Raw genomic sequence first — 21636 nt, 5'->3', positions numbered from 1 at the left:
GGCCGTTTTTGCTTGGAACGCGCGAACAAGCCCTGCTCATCTATGGAACGGAAGTAACAAAGGCCCATGTTGGGCCAGTTACCCCTTTCGAGTTCTCTACAGGTTTATTTTGATGGTACTAATGTCCCTCAGAAAGGGTGCTAAGAGCAATGACAACGCCCACATATTTTTAGCTTTTCTTGCATTGTATCATAAATAAACTAATTAAGATGCACCGCATTGTACACCACAGTACAGCTATTTTATTTCACGCCAAGAAAAGGTGCCGCAAAATATTAATATAAGCTTATAGCGTTTCGAACGTTTTGTTGCCAAAGCAGTTCTTGAACTCTGAGATATTACTTTACGTAAACTTACGTGTTCGCTTCAAAATAGGTCTGCGTATAGCGCTAACCCGGGCGCACAAGCAAGAGCCATATGCTCATTAGCCGGCCGTTTTGCATCGGCCTACGGTGGGCCTCTCATCGCCTACCCGCGGCCATACGAGTGTGGTCCCGTTGTGACTTATCAAAAGGTGCATGTCAACAAACGCACCAGAGAGCCAGAATACTCACAGCTGATAACGTATACAGCTATGGACGACTACAGAGAAGGCAGGTGACCTCTGTATACGTTGTAGCACGGTGAGCAATCGGCGTGTAGCCGATAACTCGCAGCCCGCCGTGACGCGCCGAAGCGAAGAGCTTTACCCTCTCAATGTTTCCTTCTCGTCGTAGCTCTCTCCTGCTGTGATACACACGGCAGCCTCTCACTCTCTCACTACCGATAAAGCACCACGTATTGTGACGTCGCGCAGGCTGGGCGCTAGAGGCTCGTCCGATGCCGCAAATTCTCCACGAATACACCTCCAGAAGGACGTCGCACGTTTCTGCACGTGCAAATAGAATCGTGGTCCGTGTAGTGCGAACGTGAGAACGTATCGTCGCGTACAGACCCCTATGCGCGATGCGGTGCTTCAAAGGAACCACTGGCCGCATCACCAGGGCGTTCTCGGCTGCCGTTATTATTGTTGCACTGGGAGCCCTCGTGTGGATATCGGCGTACGTCTCCTCGCTGACACTGCCCAAAGGTTAGCACTGCGCCCTGCGCACGGAAAGCTGTTGATCCACAATATAAGCGTGCAATGAGTGACTGCAATAACTTTGCCTTGACCATATATTAGGCACATGTGAGCTATAACAAAGCTCGTAGAACGCACATGACGTAGAGCAAAAAATAAACAAAAATATACTTTAATCTTAATCAACCGTGCTCGTCTAGTAATGATATTTTTTTAATTAGGCTGTCTTGCACTGAAATATTCTCAGCTTTGCAGATTTTACTACGAATTCGATAAGTACAACAAATATACATATACACGTGATTCGACTCTGTACTTCAAATATGACAAAATGTTTGTTGTTATATTTGTAATACTTATATGGTTTGCATGGTTGTCGGCCAAACACTGTGGTGATATAATCACCCTTCTTCAATTCCAAAAGCATTTTAGCCTTTTTAAAGAGCCCGTCTGTGCAAACATTTAAGCATTTAACCCTTTCTTGATTAACCTTGCGTTTCAAGTACTCACAAGATTGTGCCGTTTTCATAGAATGTGTAGAAACCTAGCTACTGGTGCGTTTGATTAAAACTGTTTTTTTTTTGATGGCGTGTTTCGCACATTAGGTTAGGCTAATCCAAAACGAGTTTCACCGTAACAAAATGCGTGCGTTGTTCGGGCAAGAAGCGGTTTCTGTAGTGCACGTTTGATAACAAATCAGGCACTGTAGGAGACGCGTTCGCCGCGGTCGTTGCAGCCTGCAGGTCTTTTATACCGTGGTGAAGCGGGGCAACTTCAAGCCTATAGGAATTTGGATGTGTTCGCCCGTGTTCGCGCTCCCAATTTCAGCATTACTTCCAAGCAGCTGTGCTCATTACCTAGCCAACACAATCAGTTCCGCGTCAAAACACAAATACCTTTTCGTGTTCAAATTATATGAGGGTGTAAGGGTGTTTATCAAAAACAGCTGAAAGAATCTTTCAGTGCGCCAAGTATAGAACCTCCACATTGAATCTTAAAAAACCGCGGCTAAAAAAATCCTAAAAGCAAAGTGTTGTTTGCAAAACAATTTTTACACAACTTCGTTTGTGCACTGTATTTCTAAGGGAAAAATGGCCAGCCAGATGTAGGAAACAAAGTGCAAATTATTTTATGTGACTGCGCACCTTAAGTTTGTTCTCACTACTCCCCCCCTCTTCTTTCCCCCGCGCTTCAGGTATGCTTTCCTATACACGCATGTGCACTTTGATTCACTTGTCTGTTTTTTTTTTCTTGTTTCCCTTGTAACTGCTATGCACAACGAAATTGCAAGGGGGGGGGGGGGGGCGGTGCTGAGGCGGAACTTGTTCCCAAGCACTTCACCGGCGGAGCGAAATGGGTTGCCCACGTCCCGACTGATACGCGTGCTGTTCGATATGCAAACAGCGCGGCTCTGTACTGTCCAGAGCAGGAGCAGCGGCAGCGGTGCATTCCATACTCATAACCGCGAGCGGTAAATCACAGACCGTACGGCAGCAGCGTTAAGATTAAGTGATTGCTTTTTCGTTTATCAATACCGGAAAAACTTGTAACTTTTGTTATTTCAAACCACACTGCTAAATAAAAAAAATATACAAATGGGTCTTACCTTTGATGTTAACCATCTACAATGTTGCATTATATTAATGCCCTTTGAAATAAAAAAAAAACTTTATTTTATTATGGTTAAACCATCGCCTACGCATTAAGCTCTCTTCGGGTAAATGATGTCTACTTTGCTTTGAAACCCACCGGCACCGGACGCAGAGACATATCTCACTAGAACGTGAGAGGGATGAACGGCAATCTGCTTGTAAACAAGAAATGTACACATGATATTAATAACGAATTGCAATGAACATGCCTTATGACCACCGAACGGACATTCCGTGGCTGCATAAGCAGTGTGTTGGCGCTTAAATATTAAAATATCTCCCGCCCTCTCTGCACAATAAAGTAAAAGGTACGAACTAGAGCTCTCCGTGACATAAGATGGAGATTTTCAATTCGTACAAATTGATTTAAGGACGTCTTCACTTTCTTTCATCTTTGCCATCGGATTGCATAACACCGCGTAGCATACGCACAACACAGACGACACGAACGCCTTTATTCGTACGCCCCTTTGTTGCACATCGCATAGCCCGCAACCGTGCAAAGGGCGGACGTGGCGAAGATGAGTCCCGTCAAAACAGATCGGATGCCAACTCGAGAGAATTTGAAACTTCCGCCGCGCTTGCTGCATGTCTGCATTCCTGTCCTGCGTGCGGACAGTTCCACAAAATATACTGCAGAAGAACGGCTGATTGGGCGAGTTGGTGAACCATGATGGACAGTAATATACGTGCGCAAAAAGACGAGACAAAGAGGAGAAGTGGACAACCACGGCGTTGTCCACTTCTCCTCTTTGCCTCGTCTTTTTGCGCACGTATATTACTGTCCACAAAATATGATAAGACACAAAAAGAAGACGGCGCGCTGAACCTCACATCGGTCTCCAGCTGTTCGAGCTGAAAAGGATGAACTGAAAAAATAAAAAATAAAAGCTTTCTGGACGCGAGTGAGTTTCGCACCAAGGCTGACGCAAAGTAATCAGCACTAAGCCATCACCGCATCTCGAACAGCCTCGAATTTGGCCATCTTTCTATTCTATTCTCTCTTTGAATCATTACTTCGTTCCTCAGTTCGTTAAGCAGCGGAAAGAACAAAGCTTGCCTAGCAGCCTCCCACTCGGCAAGCTTTCCATTCTGCTGACACAATAAATCATGAACCTGATCGTTTAATTAATCAACAAAAACAACACTCTCTCACTCCAAACTTTGCTGTACTGCGCTGCGTTTTTTTTTTTTGTCGTCTTGCGGGTTGATCCGCGTGCTATTTCGTCCATGTTCTATTCTTTCTGGTCTCCGCACAACAGAGGTGTTGTCCCTCGAGCCGAGGCTGGAATTTCCATGGCGTTCAAAGAGTGGGCAAATTTATTGTTATGTTACGGGTGGCCGGACGCCTCCTCGCTGTATAGTATGTGATAAACGCTTGCAACAGCAGAATGCTTGCAGTGTCCCTGACTAACAGCTGCAAGTCGATTTGCTGCTGCTTATTTTAAGCTGTTGATTTTGAAGGATTAGGATAAATGCCGTAAAAAGGTTATTTATAATTAAAATTTCTGGGTGCAGTCTTGACGAGCGCAGAAACAGAGGACACAGGAAAAGTGCGCGCAAATTTTCGCCACGATAATGTTCGACTAACGCAGCTTTATTAAGAGTTTAAATTCTGTTGAGAGTTTGAATATTGAAGAAGCCTAGCACTCTTAGAATTTGTACAGTTTAAGGGATAGGATATAGCGACTGGTATACTTCCTCTAGACGTTGTTTACTACTAAGTGCCTGAGGAGTTGACTGCTTCCTTAAGCAGACTGAAAGTGTCAGTGGCCTCATCTACGGCTAAATGGGGTTAGAGGGCGTTTATATATACTACACTAGCGTAATCGAGTGGAACTCTACACTCACAGGTGACCCTTACCTCACGAAAAACATTTTGGCCGCTGATGCAGCTTCAGCTAGACGGTGAGACCCTTTATTCAAAGGGAGAAAAAGTGACATTTTTACGTCACGTTTTCAATATGTGCCATTCAGCGAAGTCACCCATTTGTGTGCCATTCGGCCACATGTGGCAATATCGTCTTGATGACGCCACTAAGGCACATATTCAATCGTCTTCATGATAACAACTTAAGCGTCGCTCTCTTTCGTCCCTCTCCTGTTACCCGGCTTTCTGCAATAAATCGAGCTCAGATAAAGCGTATACGGAGCAATACACTATACTCTCTTCCACGTTTCCCAAGCCGCTACAGGTGTTCGTTCTGGGCTTTCTCTCTCTCCTACGCAGTCCATCGTGGTTGCTCTCGATAAGAGGATACAGAGTCTAGACTAAAGGATAGCCCTCATGTGAAAACTTTCTAGAAGACGGCACATTTTCGGAGTGGAAATATTTAGTATAAAAGGTTGTTGAATCAGACGGAAAAAACTAGTGGTGAGTGTATCTGCGATATTGGCGGCGATTTGCCTCTCTAACATGAGACTCAGTGGTCGATTCAGTGGTAGATTCGGAGAGGTATGAAGGTTAGAAACAGAAAGAAAAAAAAAATGCTTAGCGCGTGCAAGCTTTTTCAACCAACCGGTATTGTTTGCTTGACCATACACGTAATCCGAACGAACAAGGGGTGCTTGAACTTACATTTAAACGATGTTTCGCGGCCGCAAGGAGCGGTGGACCTACCTCAATACTAATATCTTAAAAAAAAGCTATAGTCGTTTCAGAGGCTTTTCATATATCAAAACCATTTCTGCATCTTACTTGATTGCTCTTCTCAAGCTAAAAGCACTAATATCGTAGACAGAGATCAGAATGAGCATAAAAGCGAAATGAGCTCGTTCTGCGGGAAATGCATATTTCAAATAAAGGAGTGATTATTAATTAGCGTTCGCAGCTTGCTCACACAGCTATAGAAAAAAGAAGTGGAGGTTAATGTGTAGTTACTTCCTCATTGCAGATGCTGCGGCAGCTTAGGGCTCTCCTACACATTGTACCAATCCATATTTCATACAGCTTCCTAATGAGTGCTGCAAGCATGCCACATTGCGGAGTGAATATCGTGATGCATATTTACACTTGTTTGAGCTTTGAGGCCTAACCAAAACTTCTCGTTAGGTTTAGAGCGTAGACTCTTTTTTTAGTTTAGAAATAGTGTCTAAGTGTGACAGGTCGAAATTTTTTCTTATAGTTCAGAAAAAATATAAATATCAATGGGATGATTTATTTTGAAAATATTTCTAACGAAACCTCTAAACACCACGACAGCGTGTATATTACAGCTCCAATAACCCATGACTACATATTTAAGTACAGGTACTTCCCTACAGCGATAAAAAACTGCAACATATGTCCTTCCCGATTTCGTAGTCATGTCTCGTCCTCTTAATGCGTCTCTGTCTAACTTAAACGGTATTATTTATTTCGAGAGCACAGCGTGTTAACTATCTACATTTTTATATTTTGTTCCTTTTGTCCGCGCTTATTGTTATTCTACATACATGCCTCCAAGAGAGATTGACTTCTTTTTTTGTAAAACAATGTATGTGCATCCCATACTTCAGTTTTCCTTGTAATCATTTATTTGTATTTAGCGATTGGCCTGAATAGGTGGGTTTGCAGTGCTTGTCTTCATTTATTGTGTTTCCACTCCTATAACATCGCTTTATAGTGCTCAGAGTATCATTAAATAAATAAAGAAAACGTACACAAGTTTCACCTGCACTTGCGTTTGGGAAGCCGCATAAGAAGATTTACTTACTAAAATTATAGTTTGAGCACGGAGCAAGTGCACACGCGTAACTGCAGCCATGTCTGAGCCAAGGTGAGGGCGAGGAAATGGAAAATTCATGCCCGTGGAACAAAGGGTTTATGGCTGAGAGAGGCTATCAGTCTATCACGTTGCCCTGGAGCGGATTCTAGCGCCGTTGCATTGCATAATGCGGAATGTTAAGCGGTTGGCTTCGGCTGCTGAGGGGAAGGCTTTATGTTTATTTAAACAGGTTAATCTATGGGTAAATTCTGCCTATTAAGAGCGGCCGAATAAAGAAACAGTCAGAAAATTTTGCCACATGATTTATTTCGTTTTCTTCCTCGCAGTGACATAATAAAAGCAAAATATACGGCGTGCAGCGAACTAGGCACCGAGGAATGCACTAGCTCCGGCTAAGGCATGGTCCAGAGTCCAACGTCTACCACCCAGTCGACAGCGCGAAGGCTTCACTGCGCTCAGTCAGTCTCTAAGAACTGGCACTCTATCAGATTGGATATGCCGACTACTGCGCTCTCGCTAGTAGCTGTCCGCCATTCCAAAATTGCTAAACTGCAAAACGCCTTTTTGTTTTGACAAAAAGGTCAGCAACCAGTGCACCGTCTATTTATGGCCAAAAGGAGCTGAGAGGACGTTCACGTTTCTTTGCTTTTTCAACGCAGGGGTGTATTTAGCTCACCTGCGGCCCTCATGTCACTCGAAATAGGTCCGTCGCTTATTACCCTGAAAACAACTATGTATATTTCTCTCTTGAGCAGCTGAGAAAATGCGAAACAAGATTGCGGCTTAGTTCAGAATGCTCTTCATATTAAACGTGTATGCACCTTATGTGCATATTGTACGGATTACATACGTTTCCGTATGTTTGATGAGGACAAATGCAAATGATAAGGATGGATAACTTCCTAAAATTATTGAAAGAGGTTCTTTGAAGTAGTTTTATTTATTAATGAAAGTTAACCATAATTTCAAAATGGAAAAGAAATACATCAAAGTGAAATTTTACAGACGTGTCACATGACTGCTTAACTAGAAGACGGGTGACTGTACGACCTTACTTTTTCTCCTCCGCTAGCCGAACGCAGTGGATAGACACGTCCTTGAGTGATTGCTTTTTTTTTGTGTGTGTGAGGAAAACATGAAGCTGGCGAATTCCATGTCAATGTGTCTAACTTCTAATATGACTGCCATGAAATGTACAATTGGGGTAATAGTTAAGGAACCCTACAGTCAAGCTTCAAATTTCTGCAGTGTTCGAGTAAACATCGATTATTAGAACCTTTTCAGTAGTAAATTTCTCTACATAGTCTTCAACTACCTTCAAAATGCTTAAGAAGTAGTCGAAGGCACTTGCTGATATCATTTTGTTCTTATGAAAGTGAAATCAGTCGGCGTTTGTTATGCATTCTTCAAAAATCGGGGGCGGACTTCTTCACGGGCATGTAATGAACAAAGATGCATCAAGATTGGTACGGTCCCATTAAATAATTATACCGTTCTTCGTAGAATCTGTTACAGACGAATTCGTGTCCAAGGCCTCAAAGGTCGGATTATTTCTGCCGACGTTTGGTACGCTTTTATTGTGTAGGTGGGCTGAGTCTCTACTTTTATGATTAAAAAAATACGCGAGAGGCCTTCGAAAATCTTCGCCGTTGAATCGTGTCGTCACAGCCATGCTTTCATCTAGCCGTTGTCATGTATATCGAATAATACACTAGACAAGGAAGAAGGGGAGGTGAAAACCGCGTTGACTCGCCGTGATCGTTGCAGGGAACACGGCCGCCGCCTTCACTACTACGCCGCTCCGACGACACCGTGAAAACGAACAAAACTATACTGTGAAGTTACCAGAAAAGTTTTGAAGTACTCTCCTTGCTCCAACGGTAGCCAAGAGCGATAAATAAGGAAAAGCGGCAGTGAAGGCGTACTGCATCCGGCTTGAAGAGAACGTTCAGCTGTTCCTTGCCCGTTCGACAGTAGCTTTTTTATTTCTTCAGAATGGTTTTTTATTGCGGTATATTCAGTTATGCAGAGGGCGTGCCTTACACATTTTCTGAAAAGGACATAGGGCAAGTAAAGGTTGGTCAGCGCCAGTACAACAATAGTTAACGGCAATGAGACCGCTCAAATCGGAAACGCAGCTTTGATAGTGAAAAATAAAATAAAAGATAATACTGCTATAGTCAAACACCACTTTAACGGAAAAAAAGAAGAAAAAAAGGGGGGGGGGAGGTGAGGGAAAGGAGTCATTAGGAGCCTTCTAAGACTGGTGCATGCCACGGCAGGATGTCCGTGTAGTCACTGACCTATTGAAGGGCTGATTTCGCAATTAACCAGCGTGCATGAGTGGCAATTTTTCCAAAGGGAATATTGGAGTCCATGCTACCCCGCTGTTTACTTTAAAATTGTGCCATCCCGTTATTCTGTGCAAACAGTGAGCTGTTATAAGTGACTGGCGGGATGATTTCAAACCAATTTTGGATCATCCTTTACTTCGACAGGAGATGTTCTTAGCACACCTTGTGTTCGTTCATGTCTCTTTTGTCCGTTTTTTTTATCGTGTTTCACTATGAATTACCAACTCTGCCTCTATGGCACATTTGTTTATTTAAAATATACTAGAGGCCCTTGGACAGGTCCTAGAAATAGGAGCGAGATTCACAAAATGACAATCCAATTATACGCCCCATGCAAAGCGACGGCCACGCCACGGGTGGTGGAGTTGATAAGTGAATCCGGGAGCGGAGGAAGCAGCGCCGTCTGCTAGCCGTATGTTTCTATGGAGTCATCGCGTCATGGAATTCGTCTTTCCACGACATTTGCGGTGTTGCATAAAGGGAAACGACTGCCAATGCACCGTGGCACAAACTACGGGGCATCTCCAGTGATAATTTTCCCTTGGGTAAATGTTATAAAGCTACAAAAAAAAAGTATTGGAAACAGTATTTACTCGTCCCAGCTCGGCAACCGATAGGACAGAGAGCGCAACGTTTCAGTTCACTACCCGTTAACAAGTCGCTTATAATTCCTGTCTTATATTTTGATATAAAAGCACCTGACTAATTATCGGCGTCATTGCAATGGCTACCAGACAACACAATATGTTGGTTGCTGCGTAATAGTTCATTTATTATTGCAGTATTGCATATTTTAGTGGCGCTTAATTTATCAGCTCGTTTCATAGGTCCTCGGTGCAAAGTAAATACGGATATGATGAGCGTCAGGTGCGAGATTTAATGAATTAAGCACATTGCTGCAAGCACGAGGTACATACATTTAATGTCCTATGGCCGGTATTTGTATTCTATCCTTTTTCATAAGCGAATAAGCTTTACGAAGCTTGAAATTTATAAAAGGTTGTAAGCGCTCTCATTATCGCGGTTCACCAATTTCCGACTGTACACGCTATGACACGTGTAATCTGTGTAATGAGGGCACATAGACATGAGGGCACTTAATTAAGAACCACCTTTTAATAACAGAACGCGATTGCATTGTCGTTGCCCGTTCTTGTCCCGAATTCATTAGATCTCCCTTTATACAGCTTAAACAGTAGATCCTTCGCGACCTATGAGCGTGTGTCTGTCTCACAAAACGAGTCCTGGGCTTGAAGTCCACCTCCACTCAAAGTTGACTCAGTTTTAATTTCTGTTCAATTGTCTCCCTTTCGTTACGGAACTTCTTTGAGAAGTTAATCGTCAATCTGAACACATGAAATTGCTCCTGAATTATCCATGCGGATGTTTCGTTCACGGATACCGGAAACGACGATGAGGCCGGATTTTCTGCAACACGAGACCCTTATCGACATGACATAAAGTATTGTAGATCGGACCGATGAAGCGATATACTTGTATGAGAGTGGTGCTGGCATGATTGTAACGGCACGCGGGGCAGAATGTGTCATATGTTGGGACGAGGCGCGTCATCACGAGCACATATGAAAAGTCTTGCAAAGAAAAGTCTTGCAAAGAAAAATGCAGAGTAAATAAAAAAAGAAAAACAAAACAATGAATATTCTGTTGAAGTAAATGATCAGTCGGTGAATCATACACACAAAACGCGGTGCTCAATATTGCCGCTGGCAATTTAGTGTTTGTTTGTAGGAGGCACTTGTTGCGTGTTCGCATTAGTTTCTCCCAGATTGTGTGCTGCGGCATCACCAATGTTTTTGCTTCTACACGAAGAGTTACCTTAATTTTATGCTTCATACCTCTATAAAAAAATCGGCAGGAGCTAAAAAATAAGAACAAAAAATGCCGCGATTGTCGGCAATTCTCGCGGCGACGGATGAGCAGCGGCAATCGTATCCGGAACGATTTTTGAAAACGACCGCTAGGCGGATTTCAGTGGCGCACCTGTGGGTGGTGCATGTGGCGCATAGCCGCTTCAGAGAGGTACTGCAAACTTTTCGCGGTTGTTATTTTGACTCTGTGCAAATGCGGTCTCCTCGATGATAAAATGATGCAATCACTGATCTTTTGTTAGACGCTGGATGAGGAGAAATAAAGTGAAGAGTGTGCAGTATGAGTTCTGGTCCTTTTGTGGGATTTTCTTTGAACGGTTGGTATTCCGTTTAGTACCTCCCCTCCTTGTACCAGAGATTCGGCATAGGAAAAGACGAGGGCACAGCCAGCATTAACTCAGCTTCTCACCACAGAGGAAGAACACATGTTAAGAGCGCATGCGTTTATTACACAGAAAGCTGCATTATACAACACTGTACTAATTCGCAGACCTCAGCACAAATCTGTAGCCCCGCCGTAGTACCCGAACGCGGGGCCGCGGCATATAGGTACTCACCGCTGTGGTGCAGTAGTTAACTTGTCCGTCTACATGCCGGAGTATCCGGAGTTCGATACCGACCGCGAGGGACTGCGTTTCAATGGAGGCAAAACGCAGTGGCGTCCGTGGGCTGTGCGATGTCAGTGCACGTTAAAAAACCTCAGATGGTCGAAATATCCGGAGTCCTCCACTACGGCGTCTCTCATAAAACCGAAAAACCAGTGAATAGCTACTCACGCGTTCGCAGCGAAGTAAGGGAGCTCGCATGGTGCGGCCCTGCTCCTCCAATCCTGCTATCCCCCTCCCCCCAACCCAAGCCGGGAGGACTGGGAGGCGACCGTGCTCGGCTGCTTTGACCGGCAGGCACACTGTTCGCACTAGCGACTCAAGGAGGTCGCGCGACCGTTTTGGTCAAAATGCGACAGTCCCAAATGGCCGCATTGATCGAAAAGCGACAGTTGCAGGCGTTCGACCATTGCCCGATTTTCCAGCTTTGCGACTGCTGGTCGCAAACCGGTAACCGTTCAGCGACTCAGCTGAAGTTAATGTAAGTTAGTTTTATATGGTGCACAGTGAGGGTAGACAAGATGTGGAAAGCGACCCGCAGGTCGCATTTGCAAGTGTGAACATCGGTCGCGCTGCGCGGCTCTCTGGGCGCATGCGACAGCCGGTCGCATGACCTTCGCGAGTCGCAAGTGTGAATATACCTTTAGTCGGGTGAGCCCCAGCGACGGCAGACGCCACTGGGCTCCCGAACTAGGGACCTGCTCAGTGTTTATTTATTTATAGTACCTCAGTAGTCCCTAGCCGGGAAGTTACATGAGGGATGAGCAAACATGTCAAAAATATTAGGAGGGGAGGTATGAAATATGGGCTTCAATTGAAGATTTGAAGCGTGCCAGGTCAGTGATGGTGGCAATTATAATTTCCGGCACTGGGGACGAAAAAATGAGTTTTGGTGTATCCCCTGCGCACACGCACTGTCACAGGTGATAATAATTGGTTTCCTCTTGTATCCCCGGCGCACATGCACTGTCATATATGATAATAATTGATTTCTTTTCCTGTGAACCAATTATTATTATATGGGTGCATGTGCGCAGGGGATACATAGCGTTGGGCTGGGTATTGTGGGAATAGCGGGAGGGTGGTCTGATGACATTGTTGTGTGGAGGCAATGAGTGATAAATTTATGCAAAAGAACGAAACGGGCTGTTTTAGGACATGATGCCGGGGGGGGGGGGGGTAGGTTAAGCTGTACTTTTAATGCTGCCAGCATGGTGCGGAAAGGCACGTTGCTAAGGCAAATATATTGTTTGGAACTTTTTTTTTTCGAAGGGAAAGTGAAAGTTTATTAGTTTGAACATATTCACACAATACATAAAAATAGAGAGGAGGGTCCCATAGTCAGAAGACTGTACTGGGAGCCCCGATAGATCATTGCAACAAAAGAAATAATAGCAGCATAGTTAGCGAAGACTTACAATATGCAAAACATTGCAAATCTGTACTTTTACACAAACATAAAAGTAATACTAGAGGTATTAGACATAAAAAGGTATAAAAATCAGAAATTCAAGGAGTACATCTTCAAGTTATTTTTAAATGAAGGCAAAAGCGTTGATGTTTTCAGTGTTAAAGACAATGAGAGACTGAAATGAATGCAAAAGATGGCGTCATTTTTTCATAATTAGTGTGAACATTCGGAAGTAGAAAATTGTTATTTGCGGCAAATATTCTAGAGTTGTAGTTCGAAAGAAGTAATCCGGGTGGGACTCGCTGACGTCAATGATGATACTGACAGCTGCATTATAAATGGCCGGATAATAAAAACAAATATACTTTGTTGTAATGACTAACAGTTGTTCGTGTTTAGAACTTTCACATGTAGTAGCGTAAGAGCGAAGAACCCAGCAGCCTACAGCAACTCACTGTATAGTGCGTATTACCACGGTTCTTGGGTCTGAAGGCGTCAAAAGGCGCCGATATTGTGTTGAAAACTTTTCAGCGCATACGTCAAGGAGATTTTCACAGATCGTTTTCATCCTGAAGTCAAGAAATATTGAAAATGAAAACCCACGTATCAAGGTTCGTGGAAGCGGAAACTAAAAAAAAAAGAAAGAAAAAACAACAACCGTATAATAGCGGCACATATAAGGCTAAAATAAAGTTGAAAGATTTATCGTATTATTTAAAGCTTGCTTCACTTGTATTCTGCGTCACGCGTATCCGTCTCATTCATACTATGGGAAAGCGAGCGAAACTTCTCTGTAAAAGTGAAGGTAGGGAAACAGTGCGCGCACATGAAATACCATTGTTTGGGGAGTTTTAGCGCTATTCATAGCGCTGTTCATAGCGCTCTCTTTCAAAACATTACATCCGAGACCGGTTATGCTGAATCTGAATGTTCAGACGTCTTGACAAGACCCAACACACGTATTATTTCCTTGAAAATTAATTGTAAAAATTGTTGTAAATTCGTTGTAAAAAATATATATCCGGGTTCAATTTCGCCGCTTGTGCAATGTAATGAGTGGCGCGTCGTCTACTTTCAAGCAGCACCCCTCCAAATGTTGATGTTGGATAGCTCTTTCAACCGCGGAGACGGATCAGCTGTGAGCCTTGGACATATGCTGTGACACATTATGGCGAAGAGAATGCGGATTGTTTTTTGAAGGTGGCTTTCAGTTACTTGTACTAAACTGTGGCGCCTCATTACTGCCTTGATTTGTAACCGACCTAGCTAAAGCATAGACACGGCCGCCACGTGGCATGGACCACTCGCTCTATATTGTTATTTTTCGATTATTACACATATAATGTACTGGTAACAGGGATATACACTCTATAATAGTCAAAGGCTAGTTCGAAACCTCTGAATGGAAGGAAGGAACAGCTCAAACGGACGGGACGTGTAGGAAGGCGAGACAGACACATGAGCTGTGTCTGTCTCGCCTTCCTACACGTCCCGTCCGTTTACGCTGTTCCTTCCTTCCATTCAACATGAAGCAACCAGCCCGACAAAGCCCTCTTCTCGTAACCTCCGTCCGTTAAGATTTCGACGCGAAGTAGGTTGGATCTGACAAAGCCTATCAAGTGACAAGCTACCGAAGCACCAGTATGAGGAACATGACTGGAAGTAGCGCATCACTCAGTGTATACTAATTCTTCCAGAGCACATGGTAGGCTTTCATAATGCTTTTTTATACATCGAACCATCTATATGTTGAATTGCTTTCGCGCTAGCCTTGGAGTAAGATATATTTGCGTTTGACTTAGTTAAAGAGAGCATGACACAATCCACTATTTCACAGTCCACTGCTTTTACCACTGAATAAGGCGCAAACGGCTACTTTGACAGTGAATGCAATGCTGAAAGCTAGTTTATTTCTTGACGCTATGCAGTTGAGCTACGGCGAACCAATCTGATGAACGGCTCGCGCACTCTCAAACGCAGAGGGCGCGCAGCGGCTGATGCAAGTGTGTAGCGCAACTCTGAAAAACGGCACGCGCACCGCTGGAATGGTTTAGCCGATTTAGCAATTCCTACAGGAATGCTGTCAGCGGGTTCCACACGCGAATAGAAACTTCCTGGTTTTTACTTCCACCGTAATCAACCTACGACACTGGTAACATCTCCCATGTAGAAACGCCATGGTATGTCTTTTGCTTCAGTGGTTATCTTTTGCGTAATAATTCATATATGCAACTTATGTTTTAAACACAGCGATTTACTCATCGAATTCCTTCCTGGCTCGCGTTTCTGGCCGAAAGAACGTCCCATAGAAACACGGGTAAATCAATTTCGAGGCATTTCCCGCATTTCACAATGTACTTAAGGAGGCTGCCGTTGTTTGCCCAGTGGCTGGAAGATGTTTGTGTCAAAATCCATATTATCACTTTAAAGCAGTAATTTTAAAATATTTGAGAAAAAAATGCGTGCTGTGAATGTGGGCTTGCCCCAACAGGTGAACTGTTCGCTGAGTGTTTCTCCAAATTGCGAAAGCTTCTTGCGGAACCCGACATTCTAACACGTGCGCTATATTTGTTCACTCATTCAGTCGTCAAAACGTGTCCCCGTAAACATCTCTACATGAAAAGCGTTCGTACGTGAACTCGACAAGGGAAAGATAAGCGCAGCTTGCACACTAGCAGACGAGGGCGTACCCAGTATCCCTGTCGCCTCCAATGTACGAGAGCGCCAACAGTGTTTGTAAGCATGGCGCCAATATAAATAAGTCAGCTATAATTTTGATCTGGGTCACTGAAATGCGTAAGCACTAAAAGACCCGCGGTGCATTATTTAAATAAATGTACCAATATCCCACCATGACAAACTGAACTTATTCTAAAACAGCTCTATTGCGCCCAAAACATTGATCACATTCACAAAATTGGACTGGGGCGTTGTAACTTTAAAACATTTTTTTAAGCCTTATATTCCGCGTACATCTCGTGAATGAAACCACCTTACTGCTGAAATTTTATCGATCAGTGATAATGCTGTGTTTTGAAGCCGAAACTGTATGATTAGGAGACACTTGTGTTGTTTTATATTGTTACGTGGTCACAAGCTAGTAGAAGGCACAACATGGCGACAGGATGAACGATGATTTAATGTCTGGCCTAGCGCGAGGGCTCCTCTCGCGCCGCTGCTGATCTTCTTCTTTGAAACACTTCCCGGGAACACCGAGCGATCGTCCCGATCGATTCGTTGAAGTCGATGGTAACGTGATGGTGTAGATGTTCAAGAAAAGATAGAAGAGAATGACGCTTGCCACCACGATGACGATGGACACGATGATGCTTGGGTGATCCGCCTCCCCTGGAGCTGTTAAACCATCCGCCACCAGAGTCCATAGGACCGATGGCTCGGGGTCACATCGGGCGGCTGAGCGGGGGTTGCGTGTACATGTCCGGTACTTCGGGTCTTTTGGGTCCTTCGTCTCGGTTCTGGTTGGTCTGTCTGTTCTTCTTGTCTTCAGATCCGGGCTGGGTGGCGGTAGTTGGTCGGGTCTGGGCAGGAAGGGCTGGGACGAAGCTGCTCGCCGATGTCCAGGGCGTCGATGCTCCAAGGCGAGGATGGGAATGACACATCTAGCACCTCCACCAAAATGTTACGTGGTGACAAGCAAGAAGACGGCACAACACGGCGACAGGATGAACGATGATTTAATGTCTGGCCTAGCGCGAGGGCTCCTCTCGCGGCACTGCCTATCTTCTTCTTGGTAACAATTTGTTAAACTGCATTTCTTGCTTAATATTTCCTATTTTTGTCCACTCCCGTCTTACAACACAGCTGGCCTTGAGGATAAATAAATAAATAAAGGAAACGCGGCGCCCGTCACACAGGGGTGACTTTTTGTGCACGAACGTGAACTCACAAACACAATCAATGAAATGATAAACCGAGGTGTGACTGCACTACTGACACATGGCAGAGGGATAGGTGCGACAGTTAGCAGTTAGATAATTATTACTTCTGTGTACTGATGGTATAGAGAAATAATGTGCGTAGAGGTATTGCAAGCCATGGTGTTTGTTGGGGTCTTCAAAGTGTATCTGAGAAAGCATAGCAGATACAAAGCAACAGCAAAAGAAAGTACACCGAAGAGAGATGCGATTATGTGATTAGCGAAATTTTTGGTGCCTCATGTGGTTTATTTGCAAGCATTTATTGCTTGCAATGATTGTGAAGGAGGTACTTAGAATATAATTCGTACTTCTGACCTCAGTTCCCACTATTTGTTTGGCATACACTCTTGAATTGTGCATTCCGCATCTAGCTACCTTAAAAGCTAAATACATGCTTATCCAAATGCTTTCTCCCTTCCTGTATATATGAAACGTGCACATTTTGTTTTCAGCATTCTCAAAACACAGGTACATATGCGCCTCTTCAAGTCTCCAGAAGAATGTGCCTGTCGCAGGAGACCTGTCTAGTACAGCTTCGAAGCAGATGTGGTTCATCGAAAGCTCCGGCCGGAACGGGACCTGCCTCAACGAACGGCAGGCCTGCGCCATCGAATCGGCAGCCGGGCACAACCCCGGCCTATGGGTCAACCTCGTAGTCACAGGCACCCAATTACAATCGTGCGGCACGTTGGAGCTGCTGAATTCTTTGCCAAACTTCCACATGACCTTTCTGGACGTGGAAGCTGAGTTCAAGGGCGCTCCGCTCGACCTGTGGTACAAGAAGGGCACTTGGAGGACGGCCAAGAACAAGATGGAGGACCTGAGCGACGCGCTCCGTTGGCTCGTGCTCTGGAAACGGGGAGGCATCTACCTCGATCTCGATGTCATTGTTCTCCAACCTCTAGATGAGTTCGACAACGTGGCTGGATTCGAGGACTCGGCGTACCCCGGAACTGCCGTGCTGGCCTTCCAGAAGGGCCACCCTTTCCTCACGGCTCTGCAGAAGTCGTGCGTTAGCGAATACGACACCGCCAAGTGGGGAAGCTGTGGACCAACGCTATTCAAGAACGTCTACGACCGCAGGACTGGCGACGCGAAGTCGCTGTGCATGCTTCCAAGCGGGTCGTTCTATCCCGTACACTACAGCCACTGGGAGAAGCTGTTCGACAAAAACTCGACGCAAGAAGTGCTGCAGAGCGTGAAATACAGCTTAGCCGTTCACTTGTGGAACAAGCTAACCGGATCGCGGGCCCTGCACGTGAGCTCCGGAAGTGCGTACGATGTTTTGGCGCGCACTAATTGTCCGCTAGTTTACAGCCTCATGGCGTCCAAGGGAGTAGTTTGAATGCTATCCGAGTTTCGTCACAGCCTTTTCGTCGCGCATAAATGAAAAAAAAAACATTGCAGCCTATTTAACTCACTTGATCGCAATACGAACTATGCGCTGGTACATCGCTTTTTATTCTCATTTCGGTTCGAGGCTAATGTTTGAGTTCCAGTCTTCAAGCAACGAGCGGAAAAATCAGTAACTGGGGGCCTTATTCGCAGTGCAGTATAACTAGTGGGATCGTTTTACCTACCTGACAGTGCGACAGCGGTGTGTTTCGATCAGTGGCCCATGAAGTGAAGGCACAGGCATGCAATGCGCAGTGGGAGAGAGTAGCACTTAAACGCCCAGCAGTGGTCGGCGGCGGCGATAGCACAGTGCTTCTGTGCAGTGGACAGCGAAGCTGACTTTTGCGCACCGTTGCGGCATCAAAACATTGTACCGGTGCAGTCGAGACCATATTTATTTCATTTCCTTCCAATTACTGGGACATACAAAGCCGCAGACAACCTTTTTTGGCAGGAAGGAAATCCTAGAGCGAGCGATCCAGCATCTACTCTAAAGCAGGGGACATGTGTGCGAAAGCTTCACTTCTGTGCCGTACGCTCGAGCATCTAGATGGACGCCCATTGACTGAAATTTAGATTTTAGGTCCCTGGCCACGGCGATCGTCTGCTGTGAAAGCCTCCCAGGCACTGCTCCGCTTTATGAAAAGTACAGGGGTAATCGAAAGACTATGAGTGATGTGACTGTGACGTGATGTGGCATGTCTGTGGTGTGACTGTACTAACTTCAACCATACCTCTCTCACAACGTTTACATCCATTCCCCCCCCCCCCCCTCGCCCCAGTGCAGGGTAGCAAACCGATTGCTGTTACGGGTAACCTCCCTGCCTTTCCTCCTCATCTTCCTCCTCCTACTCCTTCACTGGCGCTCCGCAACCATTGTCACTTGCAAACTGCCGCCACAGTGCCAGCAGGAACACATAGGGCAGAAATCGTCGGTGGGCGGATTCCCTGAAGCTAGCTCCTCTCAAAACCGGCATGAGCGCGCAGGAGTTTGAGAGTTTCGTGGCTTGTTATTTTGACCAAAAACGACAAAACAACAGTTATCACAAGGACTGCTTGATGTATTGAACTCGCAAAGCGACAATATGTCTGCACACGTGCGGAATGTTAGCGACTGCGACACACACAGGAGCACCAGATGACAAACTGAGCTTCCTGCCTGCCGTAGTCGTCACTAGGCCTAGATGTTTCCCATCAAAGCGGCAGCGGACGGTTTTTCGGAATGGGCTAACGTTGTAATAAATGTTCGAACTTCGTCACCGTTATACTGGGAAGTACATTTAATATTACAATGAGAACGAGCCCGATTTGCTCGATGCTATCAGCAGCGGTGCTTGCAGACACTTGGCGATCGCACTAGGAGGCAGCAGGTAAGTGGCTGTGTGTAAAAACTCGCTTGTGTCGCAGTTATCACTGATACTAGCACTTTAGTATTGACCAGTGAGCATCACAATTTACTCGTTATTGATAGTTCTGTAATGCAGAGACTTTTTATTTACGCGAAGAAACAATATTAAATCATTTTTCAGATTCTAGTGGCAGGCACAGGCAGTCATGACTCGCAGAGCTGGCAGGCCGGCTTAGCCGGGTCACCCGCACGGCAGCACTAGCAGCACCTCCACGACAGAGCCGCTTCACGGCAAAGCCCTACTAGGTCACCGTGACGTTGGTGCTCTTCGTGCTCGTAATGGCTGTTGCCATCAGCCAGTGAGTTTGCCGCACAGGGCTCGTCGTTGACGTCTAACCTGCTGAACTGAGGCAAAGAGCTGCGATTTCCGCACATGTGTTCCCGCCTTAAAGGCGTTGCTGTGATCAACCGTTCAATCGTGGTGCTGGCCTCGCGTGTACTGGCTACTTCAAGAGAGCCGTGAAATAGAGGCGCGTTAATGGCCTATGCTCATCTCGTTTCAATTCTTATCACCGCGTCCCATGGGATAATAAAAATAATGGGGATTAGCATTGACTTATATGTAAATAGAATAGGAGTAAGGGGTTAGTATTTCCAAATCTCGGCGGGACTATTCGCATGAAGGTTTTCGTGCCTTGTGGAGGAGCTTGCCTTTTTTATTTCTCAGTACCCTACATAAACTTGTTATATTTCAAGCGCAACAATGAGGGCACACAGATGGGGAGACAACAGGACATATGCGACAGGAAGTGCATGTCCCGCCATCCCTCTATGTGTGCTGACGTTGTTGAGCCTGAACGATTAGAAGAAATGCTCCCACACGTCCCCCAAAGTGTTTTACTGACGTGTCTACGTAAACCTTCCGCGGTTTCTGGTTGTATTATAAATGGAAACGAAAGAAAAAAGAGACATTCTAGTAGAATGGAATCGTGCCTAACGGTAGGAATCATACACCAAAATACTTCATTGCGCAATCGACTCTTTTTTTATCTATTATTAAGCTGCAGCATTGACCTTAGTATTGAATAATAAGTCCCTCTTTGCGCTATACCGCCCACTATGCCTCTTCGTCACTTTCTAAAATGCTAGCTTTCCCACAAACAAATTCAAGTTCCTAAAACTTTCATGCTTCAAACTTGATGAATCTGTTCACTGGATCTGCAGCTTAATAACTGACAGACATCTGTTCGTTCTCGCTAATTCATAATCTTGTTCCTCTGTTATATCTGGGATACCTCAGGGCACCGACAGTCTCTCTACCCCTCCCTGCTTTGTCTGCTTTCATTAAAGATTTACCTGCTAACTTATGTTCTGACGCTCGCAAGTTTGTCCAATGTTGCGTCATACACTATCATTTCAAAGGCATGCTAACACATTTTTCTTCTTCAGTCTGACATTCAAAATGTAATAACATGCTGTGATAAACGGCAAACGTTTCCAAATGCCAAGAAAACGCCTTATCGTTCCGTCGACATCATTCACAAGAATGAAAAAATTATTTCATCAACCAAGCAGAAATGATCACAGTGACACCATAATATTATTAGGCATTGATTTATCGCATGATCTAATTCGACCTATTCAAATGACTTAGGCGGCTAACGAAGCACATTGCGTTCATGGTTACTTCTGACGGAACTTGTGGCTAGCACGCTCGTGAGTTGAATCAAATGCTTGCTTAAAACGTAATTAAAAAAAAAAAAACTAGAATGCACCAGTGCGCTTTGGAGCTCGCCGAAAAATTGCCTTGAAACAATTCTCGCAGCAGGGCAGTATCGCGCAACAAGGTTTGTCTACACAGCGTGTTATTACAATGTAAATGTCACTGCAATAAAGTGTCTCTCTAGCATTACACCAGTAGCTTACCAGCCGCCGAAAAAGTGCCACATTTTGCCATTTTCATGTGTTTCACAATAATAAATAGGGTACATTATTATTTACTTTAACCAGTAATATATATATATATGCAGAAGAAAGCGCTCAAAAAATAGACACAAGGTTGGTCTCAATGCCGGCTGTAGTCATGGCATGAACGAGCGATGCGAATCTAATTTCTCTTTTTTTTGGAGCCTTTTCTTTTGTATATATATATGCTCCCGTGCACCGAATAAATATGAGCTGTAAGTTAGCGCTTTGTCCTGTGACTTTCATATGTCCCTGTTACTTTCTTGCGCTTCAGGCTTTGCCGAAATGAGCTACCATACTCCCCGTACCAAC

At 44.8% G+C, this 21636-nt stretch overlaps 1 protein-coding gene across 1 annotated transcript; it reads left to right on the top strand.

Annotated features, from left to right (window-relative positions):
- The first annotated feature begins 787 nt into the window (after positions 1-787).
- LOC146195144 (lactosylceramide 4-alpha-galactosyltransferase-like) lies at positions 788-21364 on the top strand. Its single transcript, XM_084597700.1, has 2 exons — positions 788-1069; positions 17069-21364. The coding sequence occupies exons 1-2, from the start codon at positions 946-948 to the stop codon at positions 17959-17961; spliced, it is 1017 nt and encodes a 338-aa protein (XP_084453826.1). The 5' UTR covers positions 788-945; the 3' UTR covers positions 17962-21364.
- Positions 21365-21636: the final 272 nt, after the last annotated feature.

The sequence above is a fragment of the Amblyomma maculatum genome, chromosome 3 (genome assembly GCF_055883805.1).
Source record: "Amblyomma maculatum isolate TAMU_Amacu chromosome 3, ASM5588380v1, whole genome shotgun sequence".
In the NCBI taxonomy this organism is placed as follows: domain Eukaryota; kingdom Metazoa; phylum Arthropoda; class Arachnida; order Ixodida; family Ixodidae; genus Amblyomma; species Amblyomma maculatum.
The sequence above is the reverse complement of the archived record's forward strand: the minus strand, read 5'-3'. Positions and strand labels throughout refer to the sequence as shown.

Excerpts from the sequence above, each read along its gene's own strand:
- LOC146195144 (XM_084597700.1), top strand. The coding sequence starts at position 946 with ATGCGGTGCTTCAAAGGAACCACTGGCCGCATCACCAGGGCGTTCTCG. Across the intron at positions 1,070-17,068 it reads CTCGCTGACACTGCCCAAAG|CATTCTCAAAACACAGGTAC; the intron begins GTTAGCACTGCG and ends TTTTGTTTTCAG.